General features: G+C 35.9%; 1 protein-coding gene and 1 long non-coding RNA gene across 7 annotated transcripts in view; one reads left to right on the forward strand and one right to left on the reverse strand.

Annotated features, from left to right (window-relative positions):
- Positions 1–25,272, reverse strand: part of LOC128139185 (zinc finger and BTB domain-containing protein 24-like) — an 85,625-nt gene that overhangs the window by 16,770 nt on the left and 43,583 nt on the right. For 4 of the 6 annotated variants that reach the window (XM_052781238.1, XM_052781237.1, XM_052781236.1 and 1 more), the window contains 13 exons: positions 23,080–23,286; positions 22,008–22,126; positions 20,816–21,028; positions 19,970–20,236; positions 16,149–16,267; positions 14,252–14,471; positions 11,986–12,048; positions 10,991–11,197; positions 8,649–8,867; positions 5,192–5,405; positions 4,046–4,247; positions 2,639–2,785; positions 838–1,058 (listed from right to left, as the gene is read on the reverse strand). In XM_052781238.1, coding sequence (XP_052637198.1) covers positions 838–1,058; positions 2,639–2,785; positions 4,046–4,247; positions 5,192–5,405; positions 8,649–8,867; positions 10,991–11,197; positions 11,986–12,048; positions 14,252–14,471; positions 16,149–16,267; positions 19,970–20,236; positions 20,816–21,028; positions 22,008–22,126; positions 23,080–23,286 — 2,418 coding nt within the window. The remainder of the gene's footprint in view (positions 1–837; positions 1,059–2,638; positions 2,786–4,045; positions 4,248–5,191; positions 5,406–8,648; positions 8,868–10,990; positions 11,198–11,985; positions 12,049–14,251; positions 14,472–16,148; positions 16,268–19,969; positions 20,237–20,815; positions 21,029–22,007; positions 22,127–23,079; positions 23,287–25,272) is intronic. The other 2 variants (XM_052781240.1, XM_052781241.1) reach the window with 2 other exon arrangements.
- Positions 875–14,423, forward strand: LOC128139189 (uncharacterized). Its single transcript, XR_008234271.1, has 3 exons — positions 875–970; positions 3,968–4,109; positions 14,330–14,423. It is a non-coding gene; the product is annotated as an uncharacterized LOC128139189 (long non-coding RNA).

Here is a 25,272-nt window from a genome sequence, read left to right on the forward strand (position 1 = left end):
ACTGCTGAAGAAGAGTACAAGGTGTGATGAAAGCCTCCCCTTTATTCATCCATGTCTTGCAAATGCTACAGTCTATCTGGATGAAATATATTCAAAATCTTGAATAAAATGTCATATAAAACCCAAACCATTTAAAAATTGTGCTTTTCAAGATTGATGTGAAAAAAATGTATTTTAAATTTTTTTTGGCTTATGACTTCAATTTTTAAGAAGGGTGCAGCCACAGACGTGTAAAAGTTAAAACCAAAAGGTGGGTATAAGATAAGGAAGTCTGTTTGCCTTTCAGAGGAATTCTAGTTAAACTGTACAGGCATGTTTAAAAGGCATATTTAATCCTGACCAAAGCTGACACACCAAAATGCAAGCGGGAACCGTGTCATTTTAGACTAAAGCGTTTTTCCTCCCACAGCACAAAAATTAACTTAGATGGCATATTTAACCTTAATTCTGAATTTATAATTAACATTTTCCCCCTCCTTCCCTCTTCCTCCACTGACACTTAAGTGAAACAGCAAGTCATCATTCCCGTTGCATACTTTGGCTACCCTTTGTGATTTATCACCCAATGTTGAGGAATTTGCTGTGGACCTTGAAATCTCTGATGTCTTTCAGCTGTATTCTGTTACCCTGTTCTTTGGAGGATGTCCTGTAGTTGGTTTTTTCTTCGCTCTCTTCAAGAGATCTTTTCAAGATCTCTGCAGATGAGATCGAAGAATTTGAGGGTATGTATGTGCCCAGGAATTAGCTTCAACCAAAGCAAGTTGAAGTTGAAATGCACTCATTACATTGCAGCTTCTTAACGAAATGAATATTATTCTGAGAAACTTTTTCTTTTACCTTCTTTTACTCTTTCCAGGTATATCTGGATTTCTTTAACAACCACTTGAACTTCCTGCAGTACTTTGTTCCAGATCCACCACTTGCTCTGAAAGGCATCAATCACACACCAGTTCTGATGCTCCTTCTTATAGTAAGTCCTAATTGCATCAATGTGCTGTTTATAGCAGGAATTTTTAATAGCTAGAATCTGTGAGCTGTCATGTTCAGGGTAGGGAGGTCTGAAGAAAATGAAAAATAAAAGTCTGAAGATTAGATCGTTTCATTGAATTTCAGATGTAAATTCTAGAATTCACTTTAAGTCCTTTTTACAAAATTCTGCTTATTTGACACTGTAGAACATATTTGAGAAATGCAGCTTTCTTACTAAGAATATTACCAGTTACATATGAAAAGCAGCATACTTCTGATCAGACAGTTATGTTGAGAAACAAACAAAACTTTTGCTATTAATGTCCTAAATACAACTCAATAATTTTGTAAAGGATTGGAATGTATCATCACATATTAACTAATACACACTACCAATACACCATTAAATGGTACCCTAGACAAAATGCTATGAGACTTTAAAACAAAAGTCAACCATTTATTGAAAAACAGGCTTAATTTTGAATTATGCTGTTGTTTGAAATCAAGAAGTAGCCATAATCCTTGAATATATTTTGAAAACTGTCATATTTTGATATACATAAATGAAAATAATCCATCTGACCTCTAAAAATACTATGCAAGACCAGAAGAGATATTTTGACTAGAGCATAGAAGCATTTCCTGTTCTGGTTCTTAATTTAAGTGATGCCAAAAAAAAAGATAAACTTCTGTTTTAATAGGATTAATTTCTCTGTAAGTTGTACCTTTCATAAATGTCTGATATTGCACATTTGATTTGTATTTAAGCCTATGAAATATAATTAGTTTGGTATTTAAAATGAAAAGTTTAAAGGAAATACTTTCAAAAAGACAGCATTAATTTAATTTTTTGCAATGCAAATTGCCTTTAAGCTTTCAGTAAACAATTAAGCATTGTACTAATTCCTTGATAAAAAGAAAGAGACAAAATGAAAGAGACATGCAATAATGCTCTAAGCTCTCTGGAACTTCTTAGAAACACTTCCTCTAATGAGAACCAGGTTCTTATACAATTAAATTTTAAGGTGAATGTTCTGTTCTTTTTAATTCTCTGTCTGTTTATAAACTACTTACTGCTCTTCCTCAAAAACAACCAACAGCTCTTTAAACAGAATATTTATCTCCTTAGAAAAACAAAGGAGAAAGGAGCGAGCTGAATTGAAACATTTAGATGAGTAACTCATGAATTGTATACATTACTAAAATATACATTAGTTCCATCTTTTGAAAAGAACTCCAATTAAAACTTACAAGAGAGCTTATTAGATGAAGTATCAATTTCCCTTATGACGATAATAATTGATTTGATGAATAATAAACTTCAGCAGCAGAGTGAACTACTAACATTTCTGATGCACGATTTCATTAAAACCAGTTTAACTAAGCAGCGGGTACACAGCATTGCATGTCTGTGACCTCAGTCATGCAATTGGGGGATCTGGCCAGAGAATGCTACAAATTCCTTATGTCTCCATTTCTGGTCTATGGAAATCAAAGCATTAAAATGTAGAGATACTGATGCCCATGTCTTTTCATATGTGGAGTTCGGAAACAGCTGGGTTATGGACCAGCTTAGATGCAGCCTCTCTGGGTATAGCCCTGAGGCACATAAATAGAGAAATGACAATATAATGTGGATAAAAATATTGCTGTCAGGGAGTATCACTACCTATTCGTGCTTTCCTTATCCAACAGTGCTCTTCTGAACACTTCCTTTGCATCCATTTCCAATTCAAAAATTTTCGCTGGAATAATCCTAGCTGATTCCAGGAGGTTTACTTGTTTTCTTGTTACAGGATATCCATCAATTATAACTCTGCATACAAACAGAAACAGAAAGACGGTTTTCTTAAGAAGTCAGTTTCTAATTAACCATTAAGACTATGTGTATTCCATCAATTATAACTCTGCATACAAACAGAAACAGAAAGACGGTTTTCCTAAGAAGTCAGTTTCTAATTAACCATTAAGACTATGTGTATTCCTAGTACATTCTCAATAGAGACAAAGGTCTACACCCATGCCATGAAGTTTTTGCTGCTCTGACTTGATAGACACAGTCTTCACTGCTAAGAATTTATAATAAAATAAAAAAAAAAATCAAGTAGATAGAATAAGAAATAGTAAAGAGTAAAGGAAATACACAAAGGGCTGAAGGTATAGAAATGTAAGTAGATGGCTCTGAGTTATAAAAATGGTGGACTTTAAAATTCTGACACATCAATCATTCAGAAACATAATTTTAACTATGGGAAATCTCCATATGGATTGGGAGGAGTAGTTTGCAAAGTGAAAAGTAAAATGATTTACAGTACTTGAAGAGTTTTTTAAATCATATTGAAAAAGAAATGCTTTTCACATATTAGGCAGTACTGGGGCTAAATATACTGAAACAATATTCCAGTATTTAACATGAAAGAAAAGTTGAAAGAATTCTGATCTCAAGCTCAAATAACTTTCAGAGATTATTCCAGAATTGCCTTTCCCTGTAACAATTCTCCTTTTTGGGGAGAGGAGTTGAATGTCATGAAATCATGATCATGAAGCTTTTTAAGTCTGCCCAGTTTGGAAGGTGTTTCAGTGGTGGAGAAAGAGCCTAGGAAATCAGGATCACATATGGATGAGGTGGAAAGACTCACTGGTTTCAGTTCCTCCTTAATAACTTCGGTTGTTAACAAAACCAGAAAAAACCCTGAGTACTGAACCAGTCTGCATGACCAAAGAGAATCAAATGTGCCCAAGTTGGTGCTGGAGTTGGTATAAGAGAGATAAAATAGTAGTTTTCAAAGGATAATAGAAAATACTGGTTTATTGACTGAAAAAAAAGGTAACTTTCATAAAGCATATTACTTGAATTTACTGGAATATACTTACTTGAAAATTGCAGAGAATTATGCTTCAGTCTGGTTTCCCAGAGTAATGTGAAGAACCTCATTTTGTATGGATTATTTTCTTAATGCATAAACCACTGATGTGTTTTAATGAAATCATTTTACAGTGATAACATGGGAATCACTGCCTATGAAGGGACTGGCATGTCTTGAAAAAAACCCCGAAACCCAAACAAGACTCTTACCCGGTGGTATTACACACGTGATTCATCAGAGCCACATCAAGAGCCTGGATGGCCAGTTCGTCGGGTACAGTCAGTCCTTTGTGAAGATGCCACTTTAACAGAAGTGCCAACTCACTCTCCGGCTGATTGTTTAACACTAGCCGTATGGCATCTCCCATACTCAGGCGCAGTAACCCATATACACTTGCAAATTTCTTGGCAACTGCAAAACATTTTGATTTCAACACACGACTTTTATGTAAGCAACATCACAAACTAGCAGTCTGTTAAAGTATGTCCTCAGTCTTAGAAGTTAACTGCTCAGCTCGTTCCCTGGGTCATTTCCAATGCATAATCTTGGTAAGTGGGTACCTAACCTTGCTTAGGCCCCTAAAGGGCCCAAACCTTTGCATACGTGCAGAGCATGCCCAGCGTTCCATTCAGCACAAACCTCAGCAGCAATAGTCAATATTATTACAAAATATCTTAGAAAATATGCTTCCACTGTTGCCTCCTTTACAGAACAGCCTAGCAGTTAGATCATATATCCAGGAAATGGGAAATATGGTTAAAAATTCCTCCTTAATACAGGAGAATTTGAACCTGTCTCTTCTTTTTCTAACACCCTCTTCTAATCATTAAGCTACAGTGTAAGCTGAATTTTTTCCTCCTCCAGTTAAAGGCAGAGACCTGTGAATTGAAAGAGTTGTAGAGAAAGAAGGAGAGGGGAGAAAGACAGAAATCTTGGTTTTTTAGTCTAGAAGTTTGGAAACAGACTGGGGAATGTGGAGTTTTGGGTTCTGGTCCTTCATCCTAGGAATATTTCTTTGTTTTACATTAGATCATATTGACTGAAAGAAATAAGAAACAATTAGAAAAGAATCAGAAATAATACAAGGGGTATAAATAGTGTAAGTCTGGATTTTCTAAGTGCCAGTCCAGGTCACTAACTTCTTAAGAAGCTAGGGTAAAATTCAGATGGACAATGCATAAATATCTGACTGTAAAATGAGACACTAGAGAATGTAAGTAAAGGTTTCTATGCCTAGCAAGAAAAGCAAGAAGCTCAACAATATTAATGGTTTATGATTTTTTAATAGCAGTAATGACAGATACACCTTCAGTCATTAGATAATGTTTTGCTTTATAGATAATACGGGCTCCTACCTGTAGTCTTTCCAGATTTTGGAGGTCCCACAATTGCAATCTTAACTGGCACAGCTGGTTTAGGTTTTGGCTGACGAATATATTTGATGGGATTTTTCATAAATGTTTCTTTATTTTCTTTACTTGAAAAGAAATAAATGTATTGTCGATGGATTACAGGAAAGACTGTGTTTCCACGGCTTTGTTGTGGCTTGATTACATCTCCTTCACTTAGCTGTAGCATATATAAAATGGAAGCAGTTGATTAGGTTTGACAAAGCCTCCTCTCCCTCCATCCTACAGAAGTGGCTTTATAGGCAAGTAGAGGAGTACCAACTGTATGAAACAAACCATCAAAGCATTCTGAAATTCATACATATGGACATAGTATATTGTCCAAGTCTGAGGAACTTCCATACATACACAATTCTTCTACAAAAAGGTGAAGCAAACATTGAAGAAAGAATATTCACTGTTTCCAGTAGGTGGTACCATAACACTTTCTGTCCGTCAAGAGAGTGTAGTCAGAGGTATAACATAATACTTCTTTTAATTTTCAAAGAATAAAGAAAATAATTTTATTCCTCTGTGAATTAAAACCACTTATCTGCCTGACAGTAGAAGATACACTGAGAATATTGTATTCAGAAGTCACGCACAAATGAAGAAAACAGAAAAGAGTATCAATACTTACATGTGGTGAAGTGTAAAACCACAACAAGGCAAGTCAAAAAAGCTTTTAGTAAAATACATAGACACTGCTGATGAAATCTTTTCAAACACATCAGACAGCCCAGTAGAAAGTCTGTAGTGTTGGTGCATCATTGAGATGTAAGAGGAGCACTAATGGCAGAAATGGTCATTGCAGAAATACTAAATGAATTCCTTGCACCACTGTTCACTATGGAAGAACTTGGTCTATGTCTCTGTTGCAGCCCTTCTTGGAGGAACTGCCTTAAAGTGTCAATAAAAGATGTTTTAAAACAAAGTGTTGACATCTGTAGAAAAAATTGCCCAGACCAGATGGCATTCACCTCACAGTTCTAAAGGGACTCGGAAGTGAAATTTTTACTGACTAATGTGTAACCTATTGCTTACGTTGGCCTTCCTTCCACAAAAAAGGAAGGTGGAGAAAGTGACTGTTTTTTGAAAAGGCCTCCAAGATGGATCCTGGCAAACATAGTCCTGTAAATCTGACCCTGTATTGAGTAAATTGAAATATATTAAGGAAAAAAACAGTAGTTACAGGCATACATATGAAATAATGGGGAAGAGTCAACTCAGCTTCTTGTAGAGAGAAATCATACTTCACAAATCTATTAGTATTCTTTGAAGGAGTCAGTAAATATATATAGATAAGTTGATCTGGTTGTTACAGTAAGAGATGAGGCTGTTCTACTGCGCAGCATTACCTTGCCGGAGCCTTCTCTGATTCTTAGGTTCCTATTCCTGCATCAAGTCATTTCGGGGTGCTTGCCCTCAATTTGTAAGATGTCAGGAGTCTGTTCTACTGTATATCTGCTCCCATTCCTCCCTCAGCTCATCACTTTTATTCTCTGCTTATCTAATCAGTTGCATAACTACTTCCCTCTCCCCCAAATTTAATCTAAAAGTAATTGGCATATACTCTATCTGCCTTTCTACAAAAAAACTCTCCAGTCCTTAATCAATTTCATCATTTCTATTATATCCTAAAATACCCTCAAAATGATCCTATTTCCCTTTCCTTATTCTCAGCACATACATTTCTACTGTCAGCACACCACTCTGATTTTATGTAATAGCTTTCTATGACTTCTTTCTTCTAACTGAATTGTACGTTTTGGTTGGTAAAAAACCCCTATACAGCATGAATGAATGAATTGGAGAGATGGAATGACAAAAATGTAGTGAAATCTAATAGAACAAAGTGCAAGGTCTAGCATGTAGGGACTAATAAGAATTTCACATATAAGCTAAGGTTCAGTAATTGGAAATGACAGAAGAGAAGAAATATCTACTTCTATTTATATGTCCCTAGATTACTAGATGCCAATCTGATGCAGCCATAGAAAAGGCAATTCTGATCCTAAAACATTTTAAGTAAGTATTTTGATTATACAAAGCTATAATAAAAGCTGATCTGTATACAATTCTGATTGCCAAGATTAAAGAAAGATAAACGTAATCTGGAACAGGTGAAGACGCAACATGATGACTATACAAAAGGGAATAAAAGTTACTTGATTAATTAGTGTAGTAAAATAAAGGCCAAAATATGTTTCCTTCAGGAAATTCCTGTTTCCTGTATCTTGTTCGCTGTTTGGTTGTTTTTTTTATCAATCCTCTTTTTTATTTCTGATTTACTTACAATCCAACCTGCTTTTATTTCTAGCATTAAAACCAAAAATTTACCCGCTAACATTTCACTTGCTACCTATAAAACTGTATTAGCCCACTTTTGGGGATAGACATTGTGGACACATATTTAGCTAATGGTCGCAACAGCATTTCAGACGCCTTTAGAAGACCTTGAACAGAATAAACAAGAAGACAAAAAAAGAAAGATGCCAGTTAGAAGAACACAGGTGCGCATTCCATGATAGAGGGAACTTGGCACAAAGAACCTCAATTTGGCAGTTTATCTTGACCAATTAGACTGAGACAAGTTTCGCATGTTTTAGTTGGTATAACCAATTATGTCCTATGTTTATGCGCATGTACAGAGTTGGTATAACCAATTATGTCTTATGTTTATGCGCGTGTACAGAGTTGATATAACCAATCATATCTTATGCTTGTGCGCGTGTACAGTGACTTTGCAGAATATGTGATTATAAATATGTGTGTGTTTTAGCAATAAACGTCATCTGCTTTCAACTTTACAGGCGTCCGTTTATTTCTACCTCCTGCAAGACATGAGTACTTTCTGCCCTCAACTTTCCAGATCTCTAGTAAAATACTATGGAATTAGATTTGTTGCTCTTCAACATTTGTAAATTTTGACAACACAGAATTTTTGCTGATGAATTGCCTACATTTAACGTTTTTGGTTTACTTTTTTGTCACTGCTATGGTTGGTGGCCACCTGTGTGGCTTCTTACAGATTCAAAACCCAAATCCTTTCAGTATGTTTTCACTGCTTCTGGAAGGCTTTAAGACCTCTGTTGTCCTGTGTTTTGTAGATCATTAAGAATTAGGCATTTCCTTCTGATTTGGTGATACCTTTAATTGTGTTGCTAATGCTAATGTAACAGATTTTACTAAATGCCTCTCAGTCTTAATTTAGCTGCAACACTTTTGTGACTAACACTTCTTATTATCAATGCTTGCTGTATTTTGTGTATATTCAGTGGTGTAGTTTTGATTCAGTAATGTAGTTTTCATTAAATATTTCTGGTATTAGTTGCTACTGTCTGATAATATTTTTTTAATGTGAAATACATTTTTTAAAAGTATTACTTATTGAAAATATTCTTCAGCTATTTAAGAACATTACCTTGATTGGGTCCCACTGACCAAAAGAACTTGGAAATTTATATGAGAAAACTAGCATCTTATGTGCAAGTGGCAAACTTATTGGGTAACATTTCTCAAAAATGCTTCCACGATTTTCCATTAGAGAATTCAGCTTGCTATATATTTGGTAGCATACAATGTGAGGCTTCCGTCCTCCATTGATCTCAATTTGTGGTATTAACAATTTTTCAAGTTCTTCCTGGTTAATGAAAACATAATGAAATATTAGAATCATAAACATGATCAGATTTTTAATAATGACTGACAGCAAGATTTTCTGTGAACTATCAAGGATTTCTTGAGCATGTTCTCAGTCACTCTAAATCAGCAAAATTTGATTTGAGATGAGAATTGGTCTTCCTGCCCATTGAAGTTTAAATTACCCAGCCTATATTAATATCACACTACTTAAAAAAAAAAAAAGGACAATTTGACAGTTAACTTTGAGGAATCAACTGTGATAAAGCTAAAGCTTGAGAAGTATTTTTTGTTTAAAAAAGAATCAAATATCATTCTTTCCCTACTCCAAACAATTTAGGATGGTGTATTTAGTTGCTTTCTAAAAATCTTGCTGCTCTGTGGTGACTTCTTATTCCCCAGCTTATTCAGGTAAAATATAAAGCCAATCCATTTTCTGCAGAGTTTTTTGTAGCGACCTAAGACTTTTAGAATGCTGCTGTGTTTTAATGCCGTCATTTAGTTTTCCATAAAAGACCAAGATTCCATAATGTCAAAGAAGACAAACAATTAAAGAATCAGAGAACAATAAAGAAAAGTCTTGAATAATCAATCAAAAATAGTAAATTATTTAAAGTTATTTATAAAGGCATAAATGTTCTTGGAATTAAAAAAATAATGGGAAAAATACTAAGCTGTAACTAGGGGACATTAGTAGTATCTAGTCCCAATATGTAATTCTATTGTATGATACTACTTCTGCGTAATTCCTCAACTTACATTTAATATCTATATAGATTCACAGTCTTGGATCTTTCCACTTACTGTCATAAGCAGAACTCAATATAATAACAAATTCTAAAACACTAGTCACTTCTCTTGTCACTGAGATTTATGTACTTCTTGAGAGAAACAAAAATTGCTGACTCTTAATTGCTTGTTCCTTTTCTGATCAAATTTTTCATCAGTTTACTAATGCAACAAATTATATGCTCCCAAATGAGAGAGAGGAAAATGCTCCATGAGCTACAGTATTCCACTAGCTTTAACTTGAAACGTATTGTTCACATAAAGAGCTATGTTTGTTACCGGGATTTCTTGTTTATTGTCTCTTGTGAGCCTTATCCTAAATTCTTTCCAATTCTATTTTGCAAATTCAGTTTATACTCAGGAAAGTGAAATTGGCAACAAGCTTCATTCAGAACCCCTAAAATTATTTTTGTGATTATCATTGGGATACATGATTATATGCATTGAATAGTTCAATAAAATTATGACATTTTACAGTCACTTTTGAAAGTTGAATGTAGTTTCAATTCACCTTCTTCCAAATTTAATGGAAAGGTGAATCTTTGAGCACAAAACAATCTTTCCCACACAGCTTACACTTCCTTGTAGTGCAAAGAATGTTAGGAGTTTATTCTTGATTCATCTGACATTTAATCTATTAACTATTATAATAAAGTGAACCTTGAATCAGTCACACTTATGGTGTTGGTAAAGGTTGGATTTATTTTGCAAATCTTACATCTATGTCTTGGCTATCTACTTCTGTAAACTTTCTCTCTGGTCAGTGGGTAGAGTTTCTTCTAAATCATAATTAGTTTCCTCCTGAAGTAAGATACTTAGTTTATAGTAAACAAACGGCACCAATCTATTTATTGCCTTAGATGTGGGCATTAATGTTGCAGATATCTAAAGTTAGATGGGGTTACCTCGCCATAGGTAACTGCACTGATTTAAAGAAAATCACGTTACTAAGAACTGTATTAAAAAATTAGAGTTGTCTAATAAGAATTTTGCCTTAAAAATTATTTTGAAATACTGTTCATATATTTATGACTCTCTAGATTGGTTGCCTGCATCAACTGACCTAACAAAAAGGAAATAAGGACCCCAAGACTGGGTAGGTCTACCCAAAAGTTTCCTTTGGTTTTTTCCCCCCCAATATTAGTCTTATAAATTATATACTTTTTAAAGTACATGCCTTCTCACTACAGCCTTCATCTTGCTCACATATTTAGATCATGAGTACAGCAGCATGATTGTTTAAGCCGTATAACTTCTGAATTTGACAACTAAAATAAAACTCTTCTTGCATCATGTGATTATACAATTTAACAAAATAAGCAGTGGATTAGGTACCTGTACACCTTGTAAACCGTCTAGTTCTGAATCAAATTTTTCTGCAATTTCATTTTGTATGCGGTCAACAGCATCAATCTCCTGTTCTTCTTCAGCCTCTTCTTCTTCTTCTTCTAAAAACTCTTCTTCAAGTATAGCTTCAACATCTTCATTTTCATTCTCATCTTCCTCCTCAGTGGCTTCATAATGGTCCTTATTTCCTAAAGCCTATAAAAGTAAAATATTTTGTTGTTTCATGTCTATGATACAGATGTTTTCAAGGAACATATGGTATACTTGCCTCTTTTAATTAGAAAATCATTAATTCAACAAAACCTCATTTTGGAGTATCCTTTATCGTAAGCAAAAATCTAGTAAATTCTAGAATCTTATTTCAGAAGAAAATAGAGGTACTGCATATTACATACAGTGAAGCATTGTACCAGTTCCAAGAGTGCTTAAAAAACTGAAGTGCTACACTGCAGTTTTGAGAAGAGGAGTATTTTTTCATACATAGTATTGTAGTTTGGCAGGACTTTGTTATAAACAAGCTTATTAGCTGCAAATGTAGGTGACAGAAGTTCATGAGCAGCCAAGTAGTACATTAATGCATTTATAAATATACTATGTAATTGAGTTTGGGCAGAAATCCTGGTACAGTCCTATTCTGGATTAACCATGGATTTGACAGGGTACTTAAAACACATGCCTAATTGCAATTAGTGGGGCTACTCTTATGCTTACAAATTAGATGCATAAAACACATTTGTAAGTATTTTGCTGAATCGGAGCACATATTGAGAATTCTTTTAAAATTGTTTTTAGTGTTCATGAGTCAATAGTTTCTAAAACAATTTAAACATGTAAAATTATTTTTGAAAGTGGAAGTTTCTGACAGTCCATCACATTTTTACTATTCTACATTGCCCTGAAAACTGACTAAAAGCTCTAGAAATTTCTAAGATATGAATGCAAACACTTCTATTTAAAATCTTTTTATTAGCTTGTTTTCTTACCTCCTGTTTCTTTTGGTTTTTTTCTGCTAAAAGTTCTTCTCTTCTTCTAGCAATCCTCTCATCCTGTTAGTGAAAAAAAGATGTAAGAAGACAATGATATTTGCTAATAAAAACTGTCCTCTGAGTATTGGTAATGTGACCTAGAATTAATGTTGTACTTTCCACCTAAAAACTCTGTTTCTAGTTGCTTCTAATGTTAAAAAATATTATCTCTGCGGCTTGAAATTTTGCAGACTAGATATACCTCTCTACTAGGTGAACATGTAAGTAAATTTTAGTAAAACTAACTTGGCAACTTCTGAGATTGATATTGGGGGGGGGAAGACTGTGATTCTGATCACACTGCAAATATAATATTTTTATTGGTAAGCTACAGAGTTTCTAAATTTATAGGTGGTCTCTGCCATTTGGCAAAGGGGCGACTGAGCGTAGTATTAAATGTGTGCTGTTCCCTATACCTGTTTAAAACTGCCCAATTTTGGCCAAGTTATAAGCATTTGAAATATAGTCCCCCATAGATACTCAGTAGATAAATGTCAAATACCTGATGGCTAAATCCTAACTCGGAAGTGATATGCAGAAGCATTCTACTTAAGGCCAATGGGGTTGATGGGGATTCAACCTGTAATTGCTGTTCTTGCACACTGTAATGCTGTCACCCGAACTGAGATCAGAAAAACTGAGTATATCAACACTCAGGCAATAGTGCAATTTTAGAAATCCATGCTAACACCAAATGAAGTGGCCTGGATACCAGAGTTTTCTAACCAGAGCAGCAAGAAACTCTGCACAGACTAATTTTCTCTACTTTTGTGACTAAACTCTGGTATTCCTGAATGACACGTCACTGCAGGTGTACTCCTTGCTCTCAGTATCCTGGTGCCAGCTTCTTTCAGTGGAGAAGGAGTCTCTAGGGTAGCATTCAACTGGTCTGTCTGCTTTTCCCAGACTCTCTGCATGTCCTCCAGCTTTAGTAACAGAAGGAGGGATAACAGTACACCCAGCAATGCTGCATTCTCACAGCACCACCCGACTTGCTCACCAACTGGATGCTATGGAAAAATACTCAATGTGTAACTAAAAACTATATTGCAATACACATAAGCAAAAATATCAAATTACCATTACTCAGGAAATCCTGATTCTGATCTTTCCTTACTTCTTAATGCCTTTATCAATTTGTATCATTGTTCCGTGTATGTGTGTTAAATAGGAACCTGTTACTTTCCTTTGTCATCAGGAGCCATACTGATGCCTACACCGTTCATTCAAGTTTGGACCCTAGGATCTGTAGCACGGGTATTTACCACTTGAATTATCAGAGTAACTGCTTAGAGGGTGAGCTTAGTACAGCAGTGTAGGCTGGTCACTAGAATGCACCTTTTCCAGCAAGACTTTCAACTTGCATCAGGAAGGACTAAATTGAAAAAATACTTTAACTCTCATGATTATATGCATTCTCAGAGCCAACATCTAGCACAAGCAGTTCAGAAAACTTACTGGTATTGTATGAGCCTTGTCCCAAATTCTGTTGTACTAACTTCCTGTGTGTCAGCTGCTCTGTAGTAACTTATGCTCAGACCTTTTCTGATAGTACATGTGAAGTACTTTATCTCACTTTTATAGAAAGCCAGGAACCTTGAATATATTGCATGTGCTTATTGTAAATGTCTGCATAGAGGTTTCAGGTTACTTCAAGTAACTTGTAACCTGTTCAGTAGTAGGCATAGCTTTGTTCGAATGGGAGACTGTGCAGCTGCAACAGCACTGAGAACGTGACTTAGTGCTATTACATTTCTGTGCAGAGTATCATAGTTGGAAACACGGACACATACACTGTACAGCACCTATGAAGTCAGCCTATGGGAGATGCAGATCAACTGAACAGCCCATGCGCAGGGAATCTGGGATGCAACAGCAATACCGTACTTCAGCTGTGTATTTGATTTTTTATGGCCATATTCACTCTCCATCTAGTTGCCTTTTGTCCAGGAGTGTCCAGATGCTGGCATTCTGTCAGACACTTTTCTTGGGCTGTGAGATATCTAAACTCCTGCATGAATTAATTGCACAGAGGAGGAAAGGAGCCCTAAATTATTTTTCGTTCCTGTGGTAAACCTAGGAATGCTGTGAATGTGTGGGGCTGTGTCTCCTGGCTCCCATATCTGTTTCTCTGTGTGCTCTTCACTGCTTTGGGAGTTTTAGAGTCTGTGTTCAGACCTGTGCTGCTGAAATTACAAAGAAGTAGACAGGACTGAAAACTTACCCTTATTTTTGCTTTTAGGTCTTTCAGTTTCTTTTTATTTTCCATTTTTTTATACTGTCTTTCTTTCCATTTTTTCAGACGTGGAGGAAAAAGACGGTCAAGCACATCACTTTCTTCTACTTGAATATAAACTGCAACTTCAGGACAGAGTCCTCGTTCTGACAAATACTGGGCTTCATCTAAAGTACGAGGGAAACCATCCAGTATAAATCCTGTAGACCTGATTGGAAAATATTTATCATTACACAATGTAGTTCAAAGTGCAACACAGTGAAAATGCAATTAATTTGGACACCCCCCCCCAAACCTCCCTTATTATATGTGTATGTTAAGAGTAAACTTAAAAAATACTTTCAGGTATTATCTTTTGACAATGTAAAACTGATACTTCACTATGTATTTTAAATTGGTGTACTAACATGTATTTCTTCTGAGGTTTTAATGTGCAGAGATTAATTATTTTAAAATAACTTTAAAAAAAACAAAATAAAATGTATCCTTAGTATTGCTTCTGTGATGCTAAAAACTTCTTAGCCACTGCTCTCAAAGAAATAGAAGGTGGCCCAAACATTATTTTGGTAGCACCTGCCACAGAAAGCTTGTCGCCTGAAAATTTATTTTTCAGAAATGCTGACAATTTCTCCCCTAGTGTAGGGTAAGAATTTTGCCACTCAGCATGGCCTACATCTCCCATCCTGCAGATACTAAAAACAGATAAGATATGTCTGGAAAGCTCTATGACCTGTTGGAGCTCTTACAGTCTCAAATTAGATAAGGAGTTCTGTAAAGCTGACTGTTGTGTTAATAAGAAGCTAATATTTCTCTTCATTACTTTAGACATTAATAGGATACATTGTAAAACTGCAGAAAACCAAAGTAGCTACAAGGAGTAGGAGTGGATGGAAGAACAGGTGGTCTTGGATGCTGTGGGAAAAAGTTGGGGGGAGGATATCAATCATGATATACATCGTGATGAAGGTTCCCTTCTGCTATACAGTCCCTGATGAAACTGAATTTATATAATATAATATCATATCACAACATTATATGTAATTCTGGATATTTTTTTGTCTTTTTTCCTAAAACTGATCTCCCTATTTTTACACCATTAAGAGAATGTTATCCTCTATCTGTGAGCTGACAGGATGAAGGTTTATTTGAGGATCTTGTTTATTCTTTTTAAGGCATTTCTCGTACTGTTAGGAATTGAAACCTAATGGTCAAACTGCCAGCAGCTATGATCTGGATGGAAATGAATGGAATAGATAGGGCATGGAAAAAGGGATTTTCCCTGCTGAAATTACATCATGAGTCTGCTTTCTAGGAGTTGATGATCTTATTTATTTATGCAACAATAATCCACATCTATCACAGTGTTATGCATGTACTTTCTGATATGAAAGGAAATCTGTTGTGGATACATCACTGGAGTGCAGATTGTGATGAATACACAAGATAACCTGATTCTGTGTTATTTTGGAGACCACTAATACTTTGTCTTTGCTTTCCACACAATATTTACAATATATGGAAACCAATGGTTACAGCTGGATTCCAGCTCTCCATGTTTATTAATTACATGAAAACATAAAAGGTTTATTTACATATCTATCCTGTAAGCCCACGAAAACTACCTAGCTATTCGGGAGATTTAATGCAATTCAAGTGCACTAAGCACTTTTGTCCAGTCCTGTGTAGATAGCATGAGACATTATGTTACTGTCAAAGTACCAATCAAAATAGAGCAACAAAATCAAGACTGAGAGGTAGGTCATGATTCATAAGAAGTACAAGAGCATTGAAATAATCTCTGCAACAGTTATTTGTAATTGTGGACACAATGGATGATATACTTCCTAAGATTAATTAAAGAAAGAGAGAATCTAATTACAGTTACCGAAATGGCTCTTTCCTCCACCAGTCAAGAACAATGTTATCAAGGACTTCTGGAGGTAGTGCCTCATTATCCATTAGATTTGCTTTGATTGCTTCTTCCTCATCAGTTAACTCCACTTCCTTTATATAAAGAAAATCCACAAATAAAAAGAAAAAAAAACATAGAAAGAAAGAAAGATTTACCTGACACATTTATTATTTTTTGACTGAGTAAGGTAGTGTCTTCATTTGATTTAAACCAGCAGAAACAAATTAAACTCATTTGCCAAGTTTCACTATACTACGTGATACAATTTGGGATGTTTTCCATAAGCTTGGGGTTGGGTACTTCCCTAGAGTTGGGGCAATTGCCGCTCTATGAGTTTTAATGAAACCTAAAACCAAGCACAATTGTTAAGTATTTAATTATACATATACTCAGTTCAGAGGAATAGAAACTGAAACGATCACAGTTTCTCTTAATTGCCTACAAGAAGTTTTCCACTTATTTATACATGGTTTCATGCTGGAAGACTATCTGCTCTACATCAGAATGTTTTTTTACCTTTTAAAAGCAACATTTATCTTTTGATGCAATCCAAAGAAAGATGTCAAAGAAAAGATATGTAAGGTTACTGGGTATAGGCACATGTCCTGGTTTTGGCTGGAATAAAGTTAATTTTCTTCTTAGTAGCTGGTATAGTCTGTGTTTTGGATTTAGGATGAGAATAATGTTGATAACACACTGATGTTTTAGTTGTTGCATCCAAAGTCACTTGGAGAGAAAACTTAATATGCAGCTAGGTATTCTCCTGTCCCTCTCAGCATATGGATTTAAGTTGTCCCCTGAGATTCTTTTGTGAATTCATTACAAAGTTCTGCTGTCCTTTCCTCATGTAGCAGTCATATTAACCCAAGCAGCTCAAGAATTTGTTAGCATAACCTGTCAGAAAATAAAGGAATAACCCTTTTTAACAAAAGGATCCAAGGTGATTCAGGAACCCTCAAAATGATGGTAGGGAGCTTCTTGCTGCAAGGACTTGTCTGAGTAAGAATTCCTATGCCTGATAATGTAGCCAAAAGAAATTGAGAATATGCTGGAAGCCACGGGTCTAATGTAGTGTGTCTGTGAGTAATATTTTCTCTAGTGCCTGACACAGTGTATATATTAAAACATATTAATATGGCATAGCAGGTACCTAAGAAAGCAAAGTGGTAGCCATATCTGTAACACAAAGGCATCTTGAAAGAAATGTGTGAAGTGGGAGAAAACAGTAAAACCCATACAAAAATGTGTCACTGACCTCACCACTGCAGATGAACTGTTGAAGCGGCAATTGTATTTGACAAAAGAAAAGAAACGCGAGACGTATATTCTGGGTAAAGAACACGCTGCATAGCGGTGGTTTGAAGGACAAGGCTGCTCTCCAGACCTGTCAGTCCTGTGATGGGTTTGGCTGACGCATACTAAAACAACCAGGATGATATCTTTTTGCTAAACTTCCCGGACTGTATGGTATGTTTTGCTTGCCTTTAGTGTTTTTGCTTTGAATATTATAGCTGACATTTACCTTAAGCTTTGATAGATACGCTTCTAGTGTCTTGCGCCAAAGTGAATGGTATAAATGAAGTTAAATGAAATTATTTTGGAGAGGTAGTGGGTCAGTGAAAAAAGGGATAGTCAGACAGTCTGGTAGTAGTCATACTCAGAGAAATGCTTAGGGAGTCCATAACCTCATCCTCTAGAGTTTTGTGCATGGACCAATGAACGGGTTTCTAAACTGAAACGCAATTGCATCAGCTGTGCTCCGGTCATGCCATCAGATAAAGCGCTTCACAAGAAGTGCAAGAAAAAATACTAATGTAGAAGAAGATTGTTTGTCAGCAGATACAAAGATGAGGAAAAAATACTAACAGAAGTGCCTTTCTGTAAGACATGTCTTGATGCCAAAAAAATAAAGCTTAGTGAGAGACAGCCATAACCATCGGTGACAGGAACACTTGCCTTATTTTTGGCTGTGATGACCAAGCTGTAAACTGACTTGCCAAAAGAACCTCCTCTTAGATTTAACTGATGAAAACCCGAATCTTTATTCTGACATCCATGATTTTGATCTGTACTCCGTCTGTGTTGAAGCATTTGCTTCCAATATTACCTGCTCTTGTATTATTTCATCAGGAACACTACCTTCCAGTGACCAGGGACCTCCCCTGCTTTTCAAGACAATAGTGGCCTTGAATGCACCTTTGGCAGCTTCCTCGGCATTTGTGAATGCAACTCATTGACATGTGTATGTCCAGATTACATAAATGATCCCAAATTTGATCCTATTCTGCTCTGAGTAGTACCACTCTTTACGCATGCTTTCCTATTAGGCACAGAGACCTAGAAGGCCACAGACTAGACTGTACTTGTAAAGACCACAATAAAGAAGGCATTGAGCGTCTCAGCCTTTTCAGTGTCTTTCATCAAAAGGTCACCTGCCCCACTCAGTGGCAGACTCATATTTTCTGGGTCTTCCTTTTATTACTGTTCTGTAGAAATTCTTCTTGCTACCCTTCAGATCCCTCACTAGTTTCCACTTCAACTGAGTGCTCGTCTTCCTAATACTGTGCCTGGATGTTGTTTCTGTATGCTTCCTCTGTAGCCTGCTTCCTCTCCTGCATGCTTCCTTAGATCCTGTAGTGGGAAGTCTTTGAAGGTCTTTGATGACTAGTAACTTGAAAGAACATGGCAGGTATCAGGAGTACAAAAAAAAATGGTTCTTAGAATGTGATGCAGAAACTTATGTCTTCCTGAAGCTTTGAGAGTTGGATAAACCCTCATTTGTATTGTCTAGGAGGTAGATTTTCGGTTTCTTTGTACTGTGCATTTTTTCAAAGATTTATATGCTGTGTACCTGTGTTGAGGCTTCTCCACACAATAAAGGCTTTTATTGTATCCATTGCTGTCTAAAGAAGAATTCATTTGCATTGAAACCTTGTCTGTTTTTCCCAATATATCACTGCCTAGTAAAAGAAATCACTGTCTCCTGATAAACATTTATGTAAATGTTTATTGTTCAGGGAAATTACACCCTGTAAGAGATGGGTTTTAGAATGTATATTTATAACAATTTTGAACAGTATTCAATCTGATTAAGAAAAAGAACTAATTTTCTGAAGACTATCATTCATGAATTATTTTACCGGTATCATGAATATCCAGCTATTTGAAACAGTTTTTTAACTACAAGGCATATTTTATGCTACTTAAAGAGTTTTTTTCTGGTTTGAAACTCCGCTGCCAATAGGCAAAGACAACACTATACTCCGGATTAAAAGACCTACTATATTAAAAAAATATTAACTTGCCCTGTTATGAACACTGAAATATTTCTGATTTTTTGACAAGGGTTGATCAGACTGAAGGGCTGGTAGAGGCATTCTATGCTTTTGCCCCAGCAAAGTGCAGAGAGCACTGCTGGTGAAATCTCTAAACTCCTGTGCAATTGGAGCACATGTACCTGACTGAACCTGGGTATTATAAATACTTAAAGGAAACCATACCTTTCCATTAGTATTCTGACCTTCATTTTTTTTTTCTCAGTTTGTCTTCCTTTGCCCCATTTAGCATCTATCTCTACTATTTAGAAAAAAACCCTATACATAATTCTTGGAAATGTTTTGAAGAATGTTTGTGGCATTCATAAGAAAACTGTCAAGAACTATTATTTCCAAATTTCATCAAGTAAATAATTTAACATAAGTAATTTTTATCAAGCTAGAATTTTATAGGAAATTCCTATTATGGTCTAAAAATGGTTATTTTGTGTATGGACATGAAAAAGATCAGATTATTACCTGTTTGCTTTTTTCAGTCTCAGTTTTAGTCATGGTCTGAGAGAAGTCTTCCAGTTCCTGTGATAGAATTGGCATTTTATTGTCATCTTCTTCAGGTTCTTCATCAACATGGGGCCCAACTTTCTCTTTAGTTTTGGGTAAGATCAGTTCCTGTAGATATTCTTCAAACTGAATATGGAAAATGCCTAATTTGTCTGCTATCCGTCGTGCACAAGTAGTTTTACCTGCTCCGTGAGTCCCAAGTAGACACACCCGTAAAGGAGGAGCCTATAGGAAAATATTGGAATATTTTGTAACAATTTGGAGTTTACAGTGCACCCCCTACTGTTTTTCACTTCCAAAATATCATTATAAAAATTGCATCAAAAACAGTCACATAATTTTGCATTTTAATTTTTCCAGGCTTTCTATTGCTGTTCCAGACAGACTACCTGCTCTCTGGAAATAGTGAACAAATACACTATGGCAGTTGATTCCAGTAGGTAAAAATGAAAATTCATTAGACAGTTCTGGTAAATCTTCCCTTCTTTTACCCTTCCTCCACTTACAAAAAAAAAGACTTAAAGGTAGTAAAAAAAACCCCAATATGTGTGATTCATTAACCACATTTTAGGATTATTGTAAGCCTTTATAATCTTCCTCTCTTTTCTGCTTTATTTGCATCATTAATTCAATGTGTACACTAAAAAGTCACTAGGGAAGCAATGTGTTGTATTTGTTTCAAGGACTTGCCTGATATATTGTTACCTAGAAAAAATTAGCAATAACAAACAATTATAAATGGGAATGGAAAACAGTGATTTTAATCTGTTATTATCTGCTTTAAACAATTTTGAAGATTCTCACTTGTATTGGTTCATTGTGAGCCACATACTCCTCAGGGTTCTTCAAAAATTTATCTCTGTACTCAGAAGTTGAAAAGTAATACATCTTTTCTTGATATTTAGCTGCATGTTCATAGCGTCCTGGGTAAAGGACAAAGTTTTCTTTCAGACTGACTGGACAAAAGTGTTTTGTGTCTCCCATGTGCCTTTTATTTTCCTTAGTTTTTTCTTCATCCTGAAAATATTATGAAAATTTTCAAAAACTATTTGAGTTCAGTAGTTCACTTAGATTAAGTAGATCAAGTAGATCAGATTAAGAAATGTCAAATACATCAACTGAGCATTGAATGAGCATGGTATTCTCAAGACAGTTTGTAAACTGAATGTAAGTCTATGAAAATACACACTTTTTAGATTCAGAGTCAGGAAACAAACTGTCCAATCTAGTGAGAGAATTATTGAGAAAAGAATGACCATTTTAAATTTGAAATGATAATATCATAGTTACCTATTGAAGACCAAAATTAGGCTAGAAGTACCTATGATAGAAACTTTTCCTGCTGTGATCCTGAAACTCACTTTCTGTTGCTTCTAAATGTGCAGAAGTAGACCTCTTCAGAAAAGGCAATGAGAGCTGGTATTATGCAGTCAGATTACTCATCCAACAAAATTAATTTCTAAAAAATCTATCCAATACTGCTCCAGTACAGTATATGGATATCCTGTACTGTCAAATTGGGGGATGGGAATCTTCCAATATAGGATGAAAATAAAAGAAAGGCGAAGCTACGCTTTTAATTTCGTTAAAGTGGATCTTTGAAAATTATCAATAGCTGAGATGAAACAGAGGATTGCCCATCAGGACTCTGCATCTTCTGATGTTTACATGATTGCTCACAGAATCATTAGCTGACAAATCAAAGTTCACATTTTTTTCTTTAATAAAACCCCTCTTTGCGATCTGGTAAAACAAGGTACATTCATTCTTTCTATTAGCATGGGGTATTTATGCTTCTCGCTGGAGTAAAACTACTGTCAGCTAGAACATAGGAATACAGCAAAAGTGTTCTTGAAGCATATGCTGATATTTATTCTGTAAGAAGGCTAAAACTGGATCATACAAAATCGGGTGCAAAATCTGACTTCTCTGGGGTTATGTTCAAACTGAAAATAAATGAGTTAAAAGCATAAATAGACAAAGCAAGCATGCTTACCTCTTCATTTTCATTTTCCTCTTCTTCAACTTCTTCATCTTCCCCTTCAGCAGCCAGATCTTCTGCTTCCTCATCTAAGTCTTCAGCAGATAATTCCCAACCATGATATTTAAAAGGCTCTGAAAAGGTTAATTATTTTTTTTCTGTTTCAGTATTTTTCATTTGGCCATGCCAGAATATATTCTCTTTGTCCATAAAAGTAAGCACATATGTGAAAGCAAATCATGCCAACTGTATGTTGCATTTCTCCTACTTATAGAACAAAATGTTCTCCCCGGATGTAGGAATTAATATATTGCTTCCTCCAAAAATGGAAATTCTACTGGTTGCTTTTTGGTTGAAGTAAATTAGTATTTTCAGTGGGAACTTGTAATACAAAACTATTATACAAACACACGCAGATAGTGCCATTACTGTTTGCAACAGGTTTTTTCCTACTGTTCATTGGGGGAGATCATCAGTCAAATTTTATTTGATTGTAAAGCTAGCACAATAGATGTTTTGGTTAATAAAACACTTGTATTGTAGTAATGATAGGAAAAATGTAGTATTAATACTTTTATCCAGTACTCAAAATTGTTAGAGATTTGAGCACACAAGTGAAGAAAGGTAATTTGCCAAAAAAATATCAATACTGTAAAAATTCAGTCTTGAAACACAATCTATGCAGGTGGTTAGATTAGATTATTACACACCCTGAAAGTCTCCTTGACTTCAATGAATATTGTACATTAGTGAACCTTTGTTATCTGTACATGTCTCAAACCAGTATCCTGACATGAACAGATAGAGCAAGTAACTTTGGAAATGCACTGTTAGGGAGCTATTATGTACATATTTGTATAGCCATATATAATTTTTTTCAAATATATACATTCCCCACTCTTCCTATGTCTTATAGGCTGCTAGAGTGCTTTTCAGCTCACCCACAGAACACAGCATGTCCTTTTTCCACTTCATGTGAGTAATGCAGAGCTAAGTATAACCTACCCCCCCAATATATTCATCATACAAGCCCTCCAAAATCCCTCTTGGTAAGTTAAGTGTAAATCACATAAACAGTATTACTTACTTTCCATAACCAGCACAGTCTGATTAAGCAGACTTTCTGGAGTTTGCTCAGCAATCTCTAAAACAACAACCTGAACTAGAGGTGACTGCTTGATTTCTGACTCCACTGTTTGCCAGTCATGCATGAAAAGGTCAATCTTCCTTTTAATTATTTCCATTTCTGGTATATCTGGAAAATCATCTTCTGCAAACTCAGGTAGTACGATTTCTGAAAAACAAATAGGATATAGAAGGCAATGCTCCTCTAAAATATTTTGCATTTAAAAATCATCATTATGCTTTAGGATTATTCTTATTTTCCTCAAATATTATATTCCTCAAATAGATATTGTTAGGCCCTGAAAGTCCTGAGACAAAGTTCTGTCTCAGCTAGAAGAAGATACAGAGGTGCCTAGATGAAACCATCACCTTGTCCTTACTAAATCACGAACAGTCTCTGGCAGCAGCAATGTGGTATTGTCACTGCTATTCCCATTCCCTGCACTCATGTAATTTTCAACCCGGATTTTCTTCTTTTTCGTATCATTTTTCGTTTGTGTTCTGTTTAATAAGTCTGATATCAGTGCCTTCAGCTAACAGACAGAAAAGCAGTTGAGAGCAATGACTTAAATGGTGTGATACTACTGTAAGTTTGATGGGACTTACAGTGTATGCTGTGTTTGTCTCTTGCCAGAAATGAAGCTGCAAGAAAGAGCTTGAACAGCGGATGGAGTGATTTTCTACTTTGCTATAATTTTCCCCTCCTCTTGTTGTTTCTGTCTTGTTTTGAGTTTGAAAGAGCAGGAACAGATTTTGACACAAGCAACAACAGGTTCAGTCTATTCCAATGAGCTTTTACCGCTTTTTACAAAAAAGGACCATTACTACTATTTTTCCTTATATAACTTCCTAAACATAAAAAGGACAGGTATTACTAAAAATGAAAGCCTTACATAATGCCTTGTATGTTAAAAGCTTTGATGATTTTCTTGAAAATACAAAACCCCAAAACATTAAAAAAACAGTGTTTTATGGTTATTCCCTGGCATTAAGCAGGCCAATGCTCACTGAAATTGCAGCATTGTAACATTCGAGTTTGCCCCAGCCTGAAAAATCCAAACAATTTTTCTGGCTCATGAAGAGTTAGATTGCCCTGTTACAATTTCCTTCTTTAAGAAAACTAGTATTTCCTCCCAGAACTGAATATCTCTGAGTCTTCTCTTGTGGATTGTTGAAGAAATCCACAAATGCCACATTTAATTTTCCAAAATAGAGCCAGATCAAAAAACACTATTACCAAGTACAATGTAGCTGGATTTCAGTGATTAGGTACTGGTAACATTTGGCAGGAAACAAGACTAAACAGAATGGTCAGAGTAGAGATGCTGCCTAACTTTTGTCTAACATGCTACCAACTAACGCATCGCCTGGAAGTGTCAATAGCAGGTGGGATATGTGAGCGCCTGCAGGACAAGGAACACGTCTAACAAATTTTTCTGACTTGGATGGCTAAGCTACCTATGAAGCTATTATATCAAAGGTCAGTGCCACTACTGTCTTCTAGAAGAAAGCAAGCCCGTGCCCTCCCTCCAGTGAGTTAATTGCCAGAGAGGTAGTTAGGGACTCCCGTTCTTTTGTCATTGGCCAAATTTAAAAAGATGCAGGGTTTCAAATACATGCCTCCTCTTGCCCTTCCTTCATGGCTCACTAAGGCTGGCCCCTTGCTAGTTTGCTACTTGTTGTGCCTATTTCTACAACCCTTAACTCCATATATGAAGCCAGGCACTTAAAAGTTAGTATGGTAGTTTGGGGCACTGCAGTGTCTACATCTCCTTATGGGTCTGGGTCTTAATGTGTAGTCCTCTAGAAATATAGTCAATTTCTAGATACTTAGGTGCTTTTGAGAATTCTATTCTTCCGCTTATGAGGCTGAAACTTTTATTCTCTCAATACCCCCATTTACCTCTACTCTATATATGATAAACTGAAATTTGAAATAAATCAGGCCCTCTATGGCAATTCATATGCTGGCTCAGGGCCCTGAGGGCACCCCCAGGCCTGGCTGGGCTGTCCTTGCCCAGGCCCGGGACGCCATGTCAGCCCCGGGGGCTGTCAGACCCTGCCCCAGCCGTGCTGCAGCAGGGCCAGTCTCCAGCTCCCCACGCTCGGCCATGGGCTCTGCCAAGCTGGGCCCACCCGCGGGCCGGCATCCCAG

The sequence above is a fragment of the Harpia harpyja genome, chromosome 3 (assembly GCF_026419915.1).
Source record: "Harpia harpyja isolate bHarHar1 chromosome 3, bHarHar1 primary haplotype, whole genome shotgun sequence".
NCBI classification, from domain to species: domain Eukaryota; kingdom Metazoa; phylum Chordata; class Aves; order Accipitriformes; family Accipitridae; genus Harpia; species Harpia harpyja.